Source organism: Carassius carassius, chromosome 31 (genome assembly GCF_963082965.1).
Source record: "Carassius carassius chromosome 31, fCarCar2.1, whole genome shotgun sequence".
Taxonomy (NCBI): Eukaryota; Metazoa; Chordata; class Actinopteri; order Cypriniformes; family Cyprinidae; genus Carassius; species Carassius carassius.
The window spans coordinates 13,860,706-13,879,055 of NC_081785.1; the positions used below are offsets into that span (position 1 = coordinate 13,860,706).

The following is an 18,350-nucleotide window of genomic DNA, read 5'->3' on the forward strand; positions in this document are numbered from 1 at the left end:
GAATTGAACCTCTTTCCTTGAAGTTCTTGATGATCCTATAAATTGTTGATTTAGTTGCAATCTTAGTAGCCACAATATCCTTGCCTGTGAAGCCATTTTTATGCAATGCAATGATGGCTGCACGCGTTTCTTTGCAGGTCACCATGGTTAACAATGGAAGAACAATGATTTCAAGCATCACCCTGCTTTTAACATGTCAAGTCTGCCATTCTAACCCAATCAGCCTGACATAATGATCTCCAGCCTTGTGCTCATCAACATTCTCACCTGAGTTAACAAGACGATTACTGAAATGATCTCAGCAGGTCCTTTAATGACAGCAATGAAATGCAGTGGAAAGGTTTTTTTGGGATTAAGTTAATTTTCATGGCAAAGAAGGACTATGCAATTCATCTGATCACTCTTCATAACATTCTGGAGTATATGCAAATTGCTATTATAAAAACTTAAGCAGCAACTTTTCCAATTTCCAATATTTATGTAATTCTCAAAACTTTTGGCCACGACTGTATGGATGAACCCACTAGCAAATGAAAAGTGTTGGTTGCATTGGTGCAGGGTTGTTATAGTTAACTAATCTAAAACTAAAATAGAACCAATACAAAAACATGTTTGTAAAATAAACTTGATTACTTTGAATAAACTGCAAAAAATTAATAGCAAAATCCCTTCAACATATTTAACTGAAAAAAAAATAATATAATAATTAAGATGTATAAGAATACATACAAGATACATAATAATAACTAATTCAAATTATTAATAAAAAAACTATTGGTATTTCAATTATACTTAACAGGATTGATGTACTGTGTTATTCACATTTGTATTATTATTATTATTAAAATCCTAAAATTATGTTTTAGTTTTTTTTATTACATCAATAAAGTTATTACAATATTTTGTTACAAAGACATAATTGAAAGAATCAACATCATAAATATATATATTTTTCTTTGCATCATGCCCATTTTTTTATATACTACAGCAATAAGAACTGGGAACGAAAATATACTTAACTGACATGAGAATACCACAATGTGAATAAATCTGAATGCACCTTTTTTAATTTGGGTTAAAACTTATTCCAGATTTTCTTTGTGAGATCCATACATTTTTGCCAATTCCTTTAATATTGTGATCCACCAATAGTCTTCAAAGCTTCTCATCACACTGTAGATAAGGGAACACTATTCTTTATTAACTAGTTTTAACTAGTAACTAGCACGCTTATTAGCATGCATATTAATAGAATATTGGCAGTTTATTATTACTTACAAAGCACATGTTAATCCCTTATTCTGCATGACCATATTGTAAATCCCTTAACTCTACCCATACCTAAACACAACTACTTCAACAACTACCTTACTATCAATAAGCAGTTATTAAGAGTTTATTGAGGGATAACTCTTAATATAGTATATAATTATAAAAGGTTAATACAGCGAATGTGTTCCCTAAAGTGTTATCATTATTATTTATTATTGAAAATGATCTAAATATAACAAAATGTGAAGTATGGGTTGATTAACACTTGACATTTGACAGTATAAACCCCTTAAGTTTATTAAGACTAATGTGACAAACTGATTACATATACAGGCCACAGTCTATGACCACATTAGCTCCCATCCACACAGAATTCCACCCCAACCATGTACATGTTATCTGCACGCATACAATTAAAAGGAGTTCACACGTATCATTCACACAGGTACCATTACAGTTATTAGAGGCAAAAACAAACAAACAAAAAAACAAGTAAGAATTAATGTATTTTAAATAACTTGTTCCATTTTCGAATTAAACATAACAAAAACAAACAATATGAACCCATCTGTCGTTTATCTCCAAACACCCTAATAAATTAGGATGTGTGGAAAAACATAAACAAGCATGGAATCGTAGTAGAAATTTAGATGTGCTGCCATATTTTCAAATTCTTTACCTTCACATGGTGATCCATATGTTCAGACACCCCTAAGAGGGTGAAAAGCTTGACCTTGGCATGAAGAAGAAACTATTCATGCATGCAAAAGAAAGTTCGAAATAAGATGAATAAAGGAAAAAAAAAGAGCAAGATTAAAAAATACCTCCGATTCCATTACAACACTCTGCTGCGCCTGTTCTTAAAGTCAACAGCCTCAGCCAAGAAACCTTTTGAGATAAAATGCATTTCAAATACACTGTGTACAAGGGTCCATGATTAAACATATGCGTATATATATATATATAACGACCTAATACTAAACCAACTCATTAAATATAAGAGCTGCAAACCATATTTTTAAATTGGCATTAAAAATTGGCATTATAATTACTTAAATTTCATCTACACTTGCATTTAATTTTATCTATATACAGTGCAGTTCTTATAATTTTATGCAAATAAATAGCTTAATCCAACCAGAGATCAACTAACCCCCCCCAAAAAAACTATTTTAATATAACAAATCATATAACTAGATAATATGCTACAGTAACAAAACGTAAATGGAAAGGGACGCTGGACTAGGACCAAGTCAAAGTCCTATTAATATATCAAGAAAGAGAGATGGTCAAGTGACATTAAAGTCCTTCAGACAAAAGATCTTTCATTTCACTGATTCACTGTCCAATGATGTTGGAGTTTTATTCCCCCCATAACAGACCAATTACAGAATATAACTGTTGGAGCACCAGATTGGTAGAGACCAGACAGGAACTCTACTTCTGTTGGCAGTGATGATCCTAGTTCTGTAGAATAGGTTAGAGAAGTTTGCACTCCTCTGCGGTTGCACCTGTGAGAGTCATGGGGTCAATGGGGGGTGGGAGTTAGAGGGAGCGGGATGGGGGGAGGAATGTCCTTTACGAAGAGACTTCACTTGAGGCTATTGAAGCCTTAATGCCTCTTACGCACAGCTGCAATATTAACTGAACTGAGCTCGTCTGACCGCTGTTGGAGAACTCAGGAAACAGAAGGGTTCTGTGTTTCCATTGCCATTGGTTCCTGAAAATGATAATTTGTTGATTATTCTCAAATGACATTGATCAAACAAAACCAGATGAAGACAAAATACTTAAATTAGAATCAGAATTTCCAGTCTGACTGGAATCTAAATCATATTTTGGTGGAAAAGTCCATTAACTAACAGTTGGGGATGGGAGACGGACTTCTGTCTGGTTTTCTGAAGGCACCGGGGTGGTTCCCTCTTCGGATGACACCTCCATCTTCTCTTCATCTAAACCCTTGCGTCCCTCCACGCCGTGCTCAGCTTCCCACTCCTGCAGCACCTCATCCAGGTTGAAACGACGGCGGTAATTCACAAAGAAGTTTTTCACTTGAACCACAGATTTGTTTCCGATCACATCAGAAATGGCTTGGAAATCCCGTCCATACTTCCTTATAGCTGAGAGAGGAATGAGAAGATTTTCCAGAATTGCACTGCTTAAAACATGCTATTTAAAGAATCCTTCATTATCCAGTAAGCCCCACAAACATTTGAGAAATGTGGCCAAAATTACCTTGTACTGCGAGCAGCTGCTCTTCTGTAGTCCAGCGGGTATTAAATTTCTGATTAGCCTGAGGAAAACAAAGCACATTTATAACCTTTTGTGAATAAAATGCATAAAAATGGTAAATACGGCCCTCTATGATATAAGTGTGCTGGAAAGTAATTCTAGAGATGAGAATATTATTACCTCACTTGGCTTAAACTCATCGACGCCTGTGTCCAGCTTTTCTCTGAGGGCACTATTGTGCTGTTTGATGTTCTGAATCTGTAAAAAGAGGTTAGGGTTTTTTATGCATAATTTGTCTCATACCTCTAAAACTGTCTTAGATTTATATCTTGTTCTGCTGATAGTCTCAAATAAAATTACTGAGATAAAAGTGTTGTGGCTGAAAATTAATAAAACGCTAACCTGTCGTTTTATGGCAATGAGCTCCATATCCAGCTGTCTCAGAACACTAACTGCGGCTGGGCCGCTGCTAGACATTGCCGCCACATCATCAGAGTTTAAATGCATTCCTTTAGGAGGTTTCTTCTTCGCCCTGTTTAGGTTCCTTCCAGCAATTCCTTGTGGTTCCTTCTTAACATGCATGGACTTCTCTGCAAGATTCGCTGGCTGCAGAAAAACAGCAAAAACACAGAGCTATTTGAATCTGTGGTTGACTTCAATTATGTTTATTGACATTCACATATGTACAGTCAATGAGCATTCCACATGAACAAAATAACAGATACATTTTCTTTTTATAAATACGTACATAACACACACACACACACACACACACACACACACATACATATACATATATATATATATATATATATATATATATACACACACACACACATATATATACACACACACCCACATATATATGTACATATATATTTAGTATTGTACCTTCGGCACAACTGCAGGTTTAGAATCTTGTTTCTCAGGTCCAGATGTTCCCTTAAAAAGATCAAATATTTTTTTATTGAGACAGATGTCCTGTAAGTAGTAAAAATAAAAAAAACTTGAAAAAATGAAATAAATGAAAAGATAAATGCAATAATTGAAATTACATTTGAATAAGATAAGGCAATATGGGTATAACAGGTTACATGTACTTACTATACTAATAATAACAAATTATTCATAATTATAATCAACTAACCCTAAATCAAGGGTTAGTTTATCTAAAAAAGGAAATTAGTCAATATCTTTACTCACCCTAGGGGCATCCTTGGTGTATATGACTTTTTTCCTTCAGACAAATCCAGTCAGAGTTATATTAAAAAAAGTCTAAAATATATCTTGTCTAAAAATATTTTTATATAAAAAAAAAAACAAGCAGTCAGCGGGTGTTGCATTCCTTCAATCCAAAAGAAGTGTAATAAAAAGCCTTCCATTAAAAAAAGAAAAAAAAGTGCTTACATGGCTCCGGGGGGTGAACAAAGGCCTCCCGGAGCGACTCGATGCATTTTGTAAGAAACATATTCATATTCAAAATGTAATAATCACTAATCTGACTGAAGCAATTCGACACACACTGACTGCAATGATAGCGCATGAAAGATCAAAGACAATTTTAACATAACTCTGACTGGATTCATCTAAAAGGAGAAAGTCAAATACACCTAGGATTTATCTGGGGTGAGTGAAACACAGCCTAACTTTCATTTTTGGGTGAACTAACCCTTTAACCCTAACCCTAACCCTATCATAAAGTACATGTAGTTCATCGGTATTACTCACTACTTAAATGTTTAATTAAATAATTATACTATAGCAAGGTCATCATAAAATAAAGCATAACCTAAAGTATTACCAGAATTTTGCTTATTTTATAGTTTTATTTCAATTCAAACCAGTCATATAAGTATGTAAAAGTAAAACTAAAAAGTTGGGCACAATAATGTGCAGAAAAATATGTCCATTTATATTACCTCTTTCTTCTCATCCTTATTTGGCTCTAATTCAGCATCCCTTGGAGAGTTGCAACTATTTTCTTCTCCTTCATCATCACTACATGAAAAAAAGTTTCAAATATGACATTTCCTTTTCAACAATGACAACATATTCTAAAAACAGATCATGCTAGCATTCCATGACAGCACAACTCATCTTTGATCAAGACTTTTAAAACCAGAGAAAACACAAAAGGATATAGCAAACATCCTATTAATATCTTCATGCCATAGCTGACCTCTCCTCTCTGTCTCTCTTCTGTTTGCGCGCATGGCGGTCCATCACACTTGTTTTGCTGCGCGTTTTCTTCCATGAGTAATAGAATCTAACCAGGCTTGCAATTGACTTGTCTGGAAGCTGGAAAAAAAAAGCTTGTTTTTGATGGAAACATCAGACATATCATAAGGATACATCATTATTCCCGATCAAAGCTGAAACGGATTCAGTTGTCATTTAGTCAAAGTGTTAAAATGCAGGACTTGACAGAATCCATTTGGTCTTCATATGCACCAGTGACTGTACATTAATAAGCTGGATTCTGAGGCTCCTTATGATTGGTTGTCACTTCAATATGTGAAGATGCTGCTTCTCTCAAGTGCATGTTTTATTTTAATAGTGAGAGTGGGTTCAACCATCTCACTTACCATCTGCTGGATGCGGTGAAACGTCTTTCCATGAAAGCTGAAACCCTGTTCAAACAGCACCTTGTCTTCAACTGTCCACTCATCTGGAAATGGGGTGAAGTTGGGGAGATCTGCCAAAGATTTTTCAATGTTGTGTTTGTGCCAAAACAGCATGCCCAATGCCTGTTACATACAAAAAGCCATGACTTGACTGTGAAAAAAACTTGAAAATGTTAGACTTGTGTTTGACACTCTAAAACAATCAACTAATGCAGTAATGAATAGTCTACGTTTTTTGTGAGTAACAATAGGTTACATCAAAAGAGTATTGAAAATGTCTGATTGTGCCTACAGTGTCTACAAAATATATTGTTTCCTAAACTTTCAAGGTCATTATTTTCACTGCAAAAAACAAGCATAGATTTCCAACATAACCATTTTACCTGCTCCATATTGTACCCATGTTTTTCTTTGGCTATTGCAATATACTCATCCACTGCAACGACAAGAAAAAAAAATCATCAGAACATAACTCAAAATTAACTAAGTCTAAATTAAAAACTATTTCACACATAAAATAAATTTCTTTATAGATTGAATGACATATCCAATACAATAAAATTATTCCCTCCTATATTATAGTCTTTTCAATGCTTTTGCATGCTCGATTCAAGCTAACATTTAAAAATGAAGTCTTGGCATGGCATTTAGACATAGGTTGATGTATTCTCCTGTGTTGGCAAAGGTTTCTAGTGAGAATGCACACTGTTTATCCAGATGAATGTTCATTCATATTCACAGCGTATACAGAGGAAAGGTTTAGCCCCTTTCACACATACAGTCTTTACTGGTAAATTACTGCTAAGATAAATTTATATATATAGTGTGAACAGGACCATTTCAAAAATCATGGTAAATTTGTTCTGGCAATCATATGGTTCTTATGGAGATGGCATGATTACTCTGAGCTGTTTACAAAGTTATTCTATGTAAATATGCACTAGATGGACATCGCACCTCACATGCTTTTTGTCGCGCTTCTCCATTCATCAGGGCTGTGACTCAGCAGTTGGATACCATTATGGGCATCTCGTGTTTGTAAGAGCAAAACATTCTGATTGGCTAGTAATGTTAGTCTGGTTGAGAGTAAAGGCTGCTCCTCTCATACCACTGGTAGGCGAATGCATGGACTCAAAAAGTATTATTTTTTCCTGCAGCCAAACGCTGCACGCCGGAAATCTGGCACGGTGCCAGAGGACTTTAAGCCCTGTATACATTAATAGCCAATATTTAATTAAAAAACAGCATTAACTCTTGTCATATTTATAGAGCCAATAAACATCCTCAAAAATGACTTACATTTGGCCTCTGGTATACTTGGATTTGGAAACCACACCAGCATTCCCAGATTATCTCTCTCATGGCTTGCCTTAGCTACCTCTGATGAGAGAGAGAGAGAGAGAGAGAGAGAGAGAGAGACAGAGAGCGACAGAGAGAGAGAGAGATTAGTGGATTAAACAATAACGCATCCATCTCTTTGGAGTTCAAATGACTGTTACTACTAATATAATTTTTTCTGAAAGCCCTTTTCTACAAATATTTTAAAGAGGTCATATGGCGTTGCTAAAAATAACATTATTTTGTGTATTTGGTTTAATGAAATAATGGAATATTTTCCACATAATGTTCATTATTGTTGCTCCTCTTTGCCCCGCCTTTCTGAAATGCTTAGATTTATACAAAGCTCATTTTGTTCTAAAAAAGCGAGGTGTGCTCTGATTGGACAGCTATCCAGTGCTTTGTGATTGGCCGAATGCCTCAAGCGTGTGACGGAAATGTTGCGGCCCATAACACACTGTGATGCCGTCTCCAAGCACGATGAGACAAAAAAACAATAAAACCCATTACAAACGAGGCATTTTGCATCCAGTGGGGACATAATTACTGATTATAATCAGTGTTGGGTGTAAAGCGTTACTGTAATTAAATTACTAATCCACTGAAAAAGTCAAGGGATTACTGCTCATTTTTAGGTAAGTTAATTAGTTATTTATAAAGTACTTGCGTTACATACAGTAAATAAGTTCAATAGTTTTAAAATCAGTATTGAATTTGAAATCTAAATTTACTGTCTAAAAATTAAATTGAATGCAGCGTCTTTTGCCCTCTGCACGCCAGCTCATTCACTTTCAGTTTTTCTTGATTCACAGAGAAACCTTAAATAAAACTAAAATCAATCAAATCTAAAAAGGGGCTACTTTTATTTTTGTACACTGACAATAACAACAAAACATTGTGCTTCGGCTAAATAAACAAACCAAACTGTGTACTTTCTGCCGTCTAGGTCTCCTTGAGCAACTTTCTACACATCACAAACTCAGCGAATATTTGACACAGAGACGTGAGAAAAGTGTCTATAGAAAGCCTGCGTCTACTTTTAAATGAACGAATTCAATTCAAAAGTGATTATTCTCCGATTATGTAATCCATATGAAACTAAAGCGAGGCACAGTCTTTCCCGTATCTGATAGCTTGAAGTGTCTACTTTTAAATGAATGAATTCAAATCGAAAGTGAATATTCTCTGATTATGTAATCCGTATGAAACTAAAGTGAGGTACAGTCTTTTCCGTATCTGAGCTCATTATATGCAGTCACCTGCGCGCAAACACCCTCATCTAAAAAATAGATACATTTTTTTTTAAACTCAAGATTTGTCTAATTTTCATAGTTTTTGAAAGAAGTCCTGCTATGAGGAATTTACATCATAAGAACAGCGTGATCTAACACGTCTTTATTCAGCAGAAAATGATTTATGTAATTTATTCTTATACACATTAGTTAACATACTATTTTTACATAAACCTGTGTGGATTTTACTAGTTGGGCTTTGCCTGGACATCTTGTAAAACTGAAATGTATTGATTAACTTTTCTTAAGCTTTTTCTCAAATTGAAAGAATAAAGAGTTTAATTTCTATTAAGGTTTATAGGGATTTTAAGATGTAGTCTAATTAGCAATTTGAATAATTTTGAATAATTACTTATTGAGTAACTAAGTTACTTTTCAGACAATGTTGATGATGTAATTACTAATAGCAATTAATTACTTTTTGAAAGTAACTTACCCAACACTGATTATAATGACTTATACTGTATTTTTATGCATTGCGTATCGCGCCACGCAAACATAAAAATGTCTGAATTTGTGATCGGAGAAATGACAAACAACAAGCACTACTCTACACAGCTCAAATCTCGTGTTTGAATCATCAGTGGCTAATTTTTTAAATATGAAAAATGTACTTACAGGCTGTGAGTCAGAAGTGCCAGACTGTCCTTGCAAAGTTAGGACTAGGGGTGTGCGATATGACGATTTTTGATCGTGGTTTTTGACCGTCGTATGTTGTTCAACAACACATGCATTTACAGCAGTGTTAACTCAGCAGTACAGTTACTCTCTCATTATTTGCATGTGCTTTTAAATGTTTCATTCACGCGCTGACCTGACCTGTGCTTATTTATCCCAAACCTGTATTAATTTCTTTTTTTGTGCTGAACACAAAAGAAGATATTTTGAAGAATGTGGGCAACCAAACAGTTTGGTTTTCCACGTTCCTCAAAATAGCATTTATGTTCAGAAGAAGAAAGAAACTCATTCAGGTTTAAAACCACTTTTGAGTGAGAAAATGGTGAATAAATCTAAAACACTATGACAGAATCGACAGACAGCTGACAGAGAATTTTAATTTTTGGGTGAATTATTCCTTTAATGTTAATAAAACAACAAAACACAAAGACAAAAATCCCTAACTGCTCTTGACTGAATAAACACAGTTGCTTTAGGAATCGGTTTATATAGTGTTTTATTTTTATATTTGTTCATTCAATTTCTTGAATACTCCTGCTAAATACACCTATTGTACCTGAAAATAAATTTGTCATGTATATTTGTCATTCTTTTATCTTTGTTATTAAAAAATAAGAACAAAGATTTTTATCTTTGCCCTCTTTGGCCTGTATATCTGCCATTCTTTTTTTGTTTTTGTTACCTTGAAAATCTTTGTCTTTATAATAGGGAAATTAGTTTGGCTGTAATGCTCAGACTACTTGAAAAATAGTAAAACCAACATGACAAAGAATTGTGATAAAATTGTGATATTTGAAAAAAAAAAAAAAAAAGTATTTTCACTTTCACAATGAGACACACCGGTTCTCCACATGGCAGCAGCCGCAACAGTGAGAATAAAAGTTACGCCCTCTTTGTTTGCATGAATATATGAATATTTGAGCGGTGTTATGCAAATCTTCCCACATAGTAGATGTGTGGAGGCGTGTTTAAACAAGGCATTTTAAGAGGGTGTGGCTGACTCTTAACTCTTATAAAGAATATCTCTTTGGATTTGAGATTTTAGACTTTGCAACTTAACAGATCTTCTTTATGCACCAAGAGCTTGTAACACTCCAAAGAGAAAGGCAAAATTGAAATCGCATCATATGACCCCTTTAGTAAATAAAATAAGAATCTTTTTATATTTAGGTAAAAATGAAATGTATAAATTTTATTGAACTTAAGTCAAATCAGAATGAAGAAAAAAAAAATGCCTGATGAATGATGTTCTCTTAACCAATATACAGTCAATGATTGACACATCAGGTGCTCATTATCATCACCTCAAGTTTAAACATTAGTCAACCACCTAAAATGTATATCTTTGTTTTTGTTTTAGCATCTTTTTCATAGCTACAAAAGACCACTTTCAATGTAGGTTGCCAGCGAGACAAAAAAAATAATTCTATTCTTGCTGAACAAGAAGTGCACTGAACGGACAAACTGTTCCGGACAGTGTTTGAGGCTATCACGCCATCCACCCTGTGTTGTCAATGAACCTTCCAACACTCAAAATCCACAAACCGGTATCATAATCGGGAACAACTGCCTGATACTGCGGTCCAACTCGCATCCCGCCTGCACCTTGTGAGTGACAAAAGAACAAATAAGATGAAATGATTGCATTCATCAGAAGTGTATGAACTTGTGAAGAGCGACCGAGGCTACCACCATGACTTACCGTGCTCGTCATCACTTGAGGAACCCGAACTTCCTTCCTCCCATGAATTGTTGCTGTTCCCATTTGAAGTAAAACTTTTGGTCGGATTATTCACGGAGTTTCTACCCCTTCTTTTACCCGATATCTCAACTGTGCCCTTCTCTAACATCGCAGGCATCATGACAGCGAAACGCGAAGGTGCTTGAAGGAACTTGGGCTCGCTGGCTGCTCGCTATAGCTAAGCTAACTCAGCTCAACTGATCTGAAACAAATAACACCGTCCTGCACTGATGCAAACTCCCCCAACTGGCAATACAGAGCTACGAACAATTAAAAAGGTGCATCAAATGCATAATATTTCCCCCAGTCGTGTTAATAAGTGAAGTTTAGCTTTGGAGGCAGATAAAAGCACACACAGCTGCAGTGCTAGCAGTGCGGCTGATCTAGCGTTAGCTCTCTCTCTCTCTCTCTCTCTCTCACTCTCTCTGATTGACCTGCTTTAGCTAACGTCAGTTCCTCTTTAAGGCAGAAATTCAAACTTCTGCATACAACAAACAGGCTAATTATTTCCCCCAGATCTAGCGTCGAAGCAGCGTTTGTCTAGAAAATCAATGTGCATGAAAAACAACTCTAGGCAACCAGAGGCAGTTGCATCAGCTGGCACTCTTTACTTGTGGACTAGTTTAGTGGAAAGCATTAATGCATCAGCAACAATGATCTCCCACTATAGCAAATTTATCTGTTTTGCTGCACGCCATTACCCACCGCACTGCTTCCTAAAAGTCAAAGTGGGAGAGTTATCATCAAATTAGAGCATGTGTGGCTTGCACTTAAATGTGTTTATAGGTCATGGTTAGGACAGAGTCATGTAATAAAACAAAAATATTATTTATTTGAACTTTTAGATGAACTATTTTATTTGTAGTCTTTTAATCTGCTTTTGGACAAGAAAACCAGTGTCAGGTATGCTCAAAGAGTTAAAGGAATGTTCACCTAAAATAATAATAATTCTATCACTTACTTTCTACATACATTACAATGTTCAAGAGATGGCAGCATTTCTGTCCATCAACATGTTAGTATGTAAGTACATATGTAAGTACATACTAGTACATATTTATGAGACACTAAATCCTTCAAATGTAAAAAAAAAAATCTTAAGACTAATCCTTAAAATGTAAAAAAAAATCTTAAGACTAAAATAATAGTAACAAATGGAATGCACAATTGTCTAAAAAAAGACTTAATGTCTCTTCAGACTAGTGTATATTGATACTAGGAAAACTGCAAAAAAGTCCAGTAAGTATTTGAATATTTACTTGTAAATAAAATTCCAGTGTCTAAAGAATAGTTAATAGTAAAACTGAAATACAGTAGTCAACATTGGATTACTTACTAATAATTAAAATATGAGTTATTAGATTTATAAGAATTAGATTAGAATTTAGAAGGAATAAATGTTATTTAATGTGATGGTCAAAAGCCTTCTGTCTCATAGTCTCATGAAATGCGAGGTATTTTTTGCAGTAATCTATTCAGTTTTGCTACACAGGCTGTAATTACACGTTATTACATCTGATTACGATTCATCTGATATCCTTAACAAAATTAGAGATAAACTGATCATATTTTTAAACAGATTTAAGTGTCCAGGATTTGCATAAACTCTTTGTTTTAAATAATAATATAAAAGTAGCGATGGTCCAATATAAATAATGATAAATTATTCAATGATAAACGATCTTTCTTTAATAGCAATCAAAATATTTATCCACTAGATGGCGTATGTGTTCCAACTTTTCATCATCTTTAATGAAGTTTCACTTGATTAAATGCATTTCCTTTAAACTTTCCCATGGCGTCTGGAGACGTAAACCACATTATCGACCAGCTCTATTCATTTTACTTCTGCATACTTTGCCCTTCACTTCTTCAAAATAAAAATCTCTTAACTCAAACAAACAAAAATGCGTGCCTATACAATATAACCTCAAGGAAACACTTATTCGTTCACCCATAATAAACTTTTTCAGGATGCCATGATTAACAGTTCAGGCAGATCACCCCTTGCAAAGAGCACATAGCTCTGTCTGGGAAATATTATGTAACAAGACTCGCGCTGAATGTACTGAATCCGCGAGGGACGCCTGGTTGCGCCCAAACATCCGCACACACGCTTTCTACACTAATAAGGAAAAGCTGGAGGCACGTTGTACCCTGGTGACGTGCGCTAGCGTCCAATGGCAAAGAGCGCAGCGATATGCGCAAACCTGCCCAGCAAATATAAACTCTCGGCTGAGTTTGTAGTGGGGTTTGAAGGCGGGTGAACGGGTTTAGGCTCTATCGTACGAGATAACAGCCTTATTTTCAATTTAACGCTCCGCCTGGCCTCCTGGGTTACATATTAATATTCTCACAAATGTTTCAGTGTCAGCTCTGGATGCACTGAATATCCAAGTAAACGCCGTTAAATCGTGATTTTAAATCCAAGCAGACCCCAAGAAACGTTTGATATAACAGCGGGGCTCACAATGCCTTTGGGGATGTACGAGAGCCGCGCGGATTATAAATCCCCGACACAATGCCAAAAAACCTCATTTGCATTTTACCAGGCTGTACGGGACCTTTTGCCGGTGTGGGTCCTGGAGGACATGCGGACAATGGAGGTGTTTCATTGGGAAGATGACGGACAGGCATGTGCATACTCCCCATCGGAGGCGTTTCTGTACGCGCTGGTACATGATCACCAGCCGTACGCGAGTTATTTACTCAACAGGTTCTCCACCCGCGCGCTGGAGATGCCCAGCAGAAGCTTCTGCTGCTGCCAGGCGTCCACCACACCGCACCTGGCCATGGCCGTTCGCTACAACCGCATCAACATCCTGAAAATGATCATGGCCACCATTAAAGACTTCACAGACTGCGAGAGACGGAGCTACCTGAACCGTCACGGATGCGTCCACACGGACGGCAGCAAGACCGCGCTGCATCTCGCGTGTGATCTGGTGCGTCCCGAGTGCTTGATACTGTTGCTGGGTCATGGCGCGTGTCCTTACGCAACGGACCTGACAGGGAACACCCCCTTGGATTGTTTACTCAGCCAGTTCTGCCAGAGTGACTTCGACATGCGGACGAAGCGCCTCTGCCTCGGCTACCTCATCTTATTCATGCCCACTTTTCGCTTCCAGACGAAAAGACAGTTGCAGGACAATGCAGATGTGTGGAAGGCGCTCATAGGAGACAAGGCCTTCCAGTGGCTTTCAGGAACTTCACCCCCTTCACTGTTCGTTCAGGCCACGCAGAAGCTCAGTCAGTCCATTCCCACAGACCAAGTGGACTCACTGCCGGACTTCCTGAAACCCCTGGACTTTAAACTGGATCAAGCGTAAAGTGCACAACTGGAAATGTAATAAAGTACATTGTTTGACTCATTTGTTTCTTGAAATATTCAGGCTTGATTGTATGTGCAGAGCTCTGTAAATATGTGAATATTTTGGCGTCACATTCTGAAAGACACTGTGAAATTATTAAAATATAGTTTTTGCATTTGTTGCCTTTGAGCTTAATATTTCAGATTCAGTTCATTCAAGGTGCATCTTTTGTGTCTTATGAATCAAAGACAAAAGACATCCTCCCTGTCTTCAATGTGAACACTACCAATGAAAAGTATGAGCATACATGCTCATCTTTAATAGTACAATTTTCTTCATTTTAGAGTGAACTAATTAATAACACTAATTATAGAATTTGCAGTAAGAACGATAAAGAAGCTAAGCATGTTAAGCAAGTCAAAACTATCATATTTGGGCTGCTGAGTTTCAAAGCCTCTATTCACTTTTTGCATGGGACGTTGTCTCAGATAAAAGGTCCGTCATGCAATCCTTTTTAAAGACAAAGGAGTTCCCATCTATGCTGGGAACTTGATGGCCCTTTTTTAACTATTTGGTTTAATTAATCCATTAAAAAACGCACAGTGGCAAAGCATTTGCCTTTATATTTTGATTTCAAGCATTTAAGCATAAACATTAATCATTTTAACATAAGATCATGATAAACATACACTACTATTTTATTAACACTACAGTAAGACAGTAATATTGTGAAATATTATTAAAATAGCTTCTTTCAGTTGTGCTGGTTAATATTTTTGTGAAAAATTATACCATGGTGCATTTTTTTAAGGATTCTTAAATGAAATAGCATTTATTTGAAATAGAAATCTTTTATAACATAAATGAATTTACGGTCACTTATTAATAAAAGTATTAATTTCTTTTTTAAAAATCATAAGAACTTTTGAACGGTAGTGTAAATTCATGTGCATCCGAACATTCGATAGTGTACATCATCCATAATATCACATTGTTGCAAATAAACCACAAAATGCACTGAAACTTTCTGTAAAGATTTTATTTGCAAGTTTGTCATGACTAAGCATGGAGTAAAGATTGCAAAGGTTAAGTCATAGTTCAATATGCAAGTTCACATTTAGCTGCATCACCACTTCAACCACACTGGCTTAGCATTACATGCCCAGTGTACCACATTAATCACTTTAATCTGATTTACAATATGAGCTAAGTGCAAAACGTAAACTTCAATACCACGACTTAGGTGCCCTTGAGCAAGGCATTGAACCCCCAACTGCTCCCCGGGCGCCGCAGCATAAATGGCTGCCCACTGCTCCGGGTGTGTGCTCACAGTGTGTGTGTGTGTGTTCACTGCTCTGTGTGTGTGCACTTCGGATGGGTTAAATGCAGAGCACAATTTCTGAGTATGGGTCACCATACTTGGCTGAATGTCACTTCACTTCACTTCACTAGTAGAGCACAACAGGCCAAAACAATCTGCATATGATGCCTTACTGAGGTGTAAAAATGTCAAAAAGGAAGATTTACAAACACTTCCCAGTCAGACACTAAAAAAAGAAGAAAGGAAATGATACATCAGACCTAGCACTGAATTAATATTTAGTTATCTATGAGATCAAAATGCGTTCTTTATATGGACGTATATGAAGAAAGCTCATCCAGCATACTGTATACTATACAGTATTTTTACATAACAGACTATGATAGATCAACCAAGTAGTAAGTTCAAATAGTTTTTCTTCTGTTTTAGGATTTAATAGTCAAACCGCCCTTTTAAAATACCTCACATTAAACTGCAACACGTCACTTCAGTGTAGACAGAGGCAAGTCAGAGACCGTGCTCTTTATACGACTCACAGATACTGTATGTGCCAAATGCTATTATGATTGCACTCCTGTCAAGTATTTAACAAGGTACAAGTGCATTTACAGATAAAGCTGAATATATATATGTATGTGTATATATATATATATATATATATATATATATATATATGTGTGTGTGTGTGTGTGTGTGTGTGTGTATACAATGAACCAAATTATAAACGAAACACTTTTGTTTTTGTCCCCATTTTTTATGAGCTGAACTCAAAGATCTATGACCTTTTCTATGTACACAAAAGGTCTATTTCTCTCAAATATTGTTCACAAATCTTTCTAAATCTGTGTTAGTGAGCACTTCTCCTTTGCTGAGATAATCTATCCACCTCACAGGTGTGGCATATCAAGATGCTGATTAGACAGCATGATTAAACACAGGTGTGCCTTAGGCTGGCCACAATGAAAGGCCACTCTAAAATCTGAAGTTTTATCACACAGCACATGCCACAGATGTCACAAGTTTGGAGGGAGTGTGCACTTGGCATGCTGACTGCAGGAAGGTCCACCAGAGCTGTTGCCCGTGAATTGAATGTTCATTTTTCTACCATGAGCCGTCTCCAAAGGCGTTTCAAACAATTTGGCAGGACATTGGCCTCACAACCACAGACCACATGTAACCACAGCAGCCCAGGACCTCCACATCCAGCATCTTCACATCCAAGATTGTCTGAGACCAGCCACCCAGACAGCCGCTGCAACAATCAGTTTGCATAACCAAAGAATTTCTGCACAAACTGTCAGAAGCCATCTGACAAACACAGGTGTATTTTATTGATAGCATTTTGAATGCACAGAAATACCGTGACGAGATCCTAAGGCCTGTTGTTGTGCCATTCATCCTCGACCATCACCTCAGGTTGCAGCATGATAATGCACAGCCCCATGTTGCAAGGATCTGTACACAATTACTGGAAGCTGAAACCATCCCAGTTCTGGCATGGCCAGCATACTCACCAGACCTGTCACCCATTGAGCATGTTTGGGATGCTCTGGATTGGCGTATACAATAGCGTGTTCCAGTTCCAGCAAATATCCACAACTGCGCACAGCCATTGAAGAGAGGTGACCAACATTCCACAGGCCACAATCAACAACCTGATCAACTCTACACGAAGGAGATGTGTAGCACTGTGTGAGACAAATGGTGGTCACACCAGATACTGACTGGTGTTCGGACCCCCCCGACCCCTCAATACAGTAAAAACTGCACATTTTAGAGTGGCCTTTTCTTGTGGCTAACCTAAGGGACACGTGTGTAATTATCATGCTGTCTAATCAGCATCTTGATATGCCACACCTGTGAGCTGAATAGATTATCTCAGCAAAGTAGAAGTGCTCACTGCTTCAGACAGATTTAGAAAGATTTGTGAACAATATTTGAGAGAAACAGGCCTTTTGTGTACACAGAAAAAGTCTTAGATCTTTGAGTTCAGCTCATGAAAAATGGGGCAAAAAAGTGTTTACTTTATAATTTTGTACAGTATGTATGTATATGTATATATATATATATATATATATATATATATATATGTATATATATGTATATGTATATGTGTGTGTGTGTGTTGTCAAAAGACCCGGTACTTCGGTACCAAGTCGGTGCTAGAAAAAATTACGGTGACGGTACCAGGTTTCTTTAAGTACCGGTAGTACCGAGGTCCCGTTCAAACCCGGTTCAGCGCTATGATTTCCACGAAGCAGAAAACGAGGACGGAATCTCAAAATCCAGTCATGAAAATGAAACTTACATTTTAATATGGACAGTCATGGAATCTGTCAAAGTTAGCATAAATTAATCAAATCAAATCTCCATATGGACCAGTATCTGTAAATGTTAAGCCGCAAAAGTTGTTTGAAATATGAATCCGTGTTCTGCGCGTCTCTGTGTGAATTAATGAATGGCAGAGACGTGCGGGTTTGTTTACTACATAGACTGAAGCGCATGACGCTTGCATTAATTTCAGCATCTGAGCTTCAGAGT

The 18,350-nt window shown here is 36.6% G+C and overlaps 2 protein-coding genes across 3 annotated transcripts; one reads left to right on the forward strand and one right to left on the reverse strand.

Annotated features, from left to right (window-relative positions):
* Positions 1-1,543: 1,543 nt before the first annotated feature.
* LOC132111605 (REST corepressor 1-like) lies at positions 1,544-11,882 on the reverse strand. 2 transcript variants are annotated; one of them, XM_059519055.1, is made up of 13 exons: positions 11,139-11,882; positions 10,982-11,041; positions 7,428-7,508; positions 6,512-6,564; positions 6,090-6,251; positions 5,684-5,802; positions 5,424-5,502; positions 4,396-4,446; positions 3,907-4,110; positions 3,685-3,762; positions 3,508-3,565; positions 3,157-3,392; positions 1,544-2,992 (listed from the first exon to the last, which is right to left on the reverse strand). In XM_059519055.1, the coding sequence occupies exons 1-13, from the start codon at positions 11,296-11,298 to the stop codon at positions 2,951-2,953; spliced, it is 1,383 nt and encodes a 460-aa protein (XP_059375038.1). In that variant the 5' UTR covers positions 11,299-11,882; the 3' UTR covers positions 1,544-2,950. The 2 variants fall into 2 exon arrangements, with proteins under 2 accessions (XP_059375038.1, XP_059375039.1); XM_059519056.1 differs by having other exon boundaries at positions 10,982-11,035; positions 11,139-11,878.
* Positions 11,883-13,411: 1,529 nt separating this feature from the next.
* On the forward strand, positions 13,412-14,665 carry LOC132111606 (ankyrin repeat domain-containing protein 9-like). Its single transcript, XM_059519057.1, has one exon. It carries the CDS (start codon positions 13,649-13,651, stop codon positions 14,504-14,506), a length of 858 nt encoding a protein of 285 aa, XP_059375040.1. The 5' UTR covers positions 13,412-13,648; the 3' UTR covers positions 14,507-14,665.
* Positions 14,666-18,350: the final 3,685 nt, after the last annotated feature.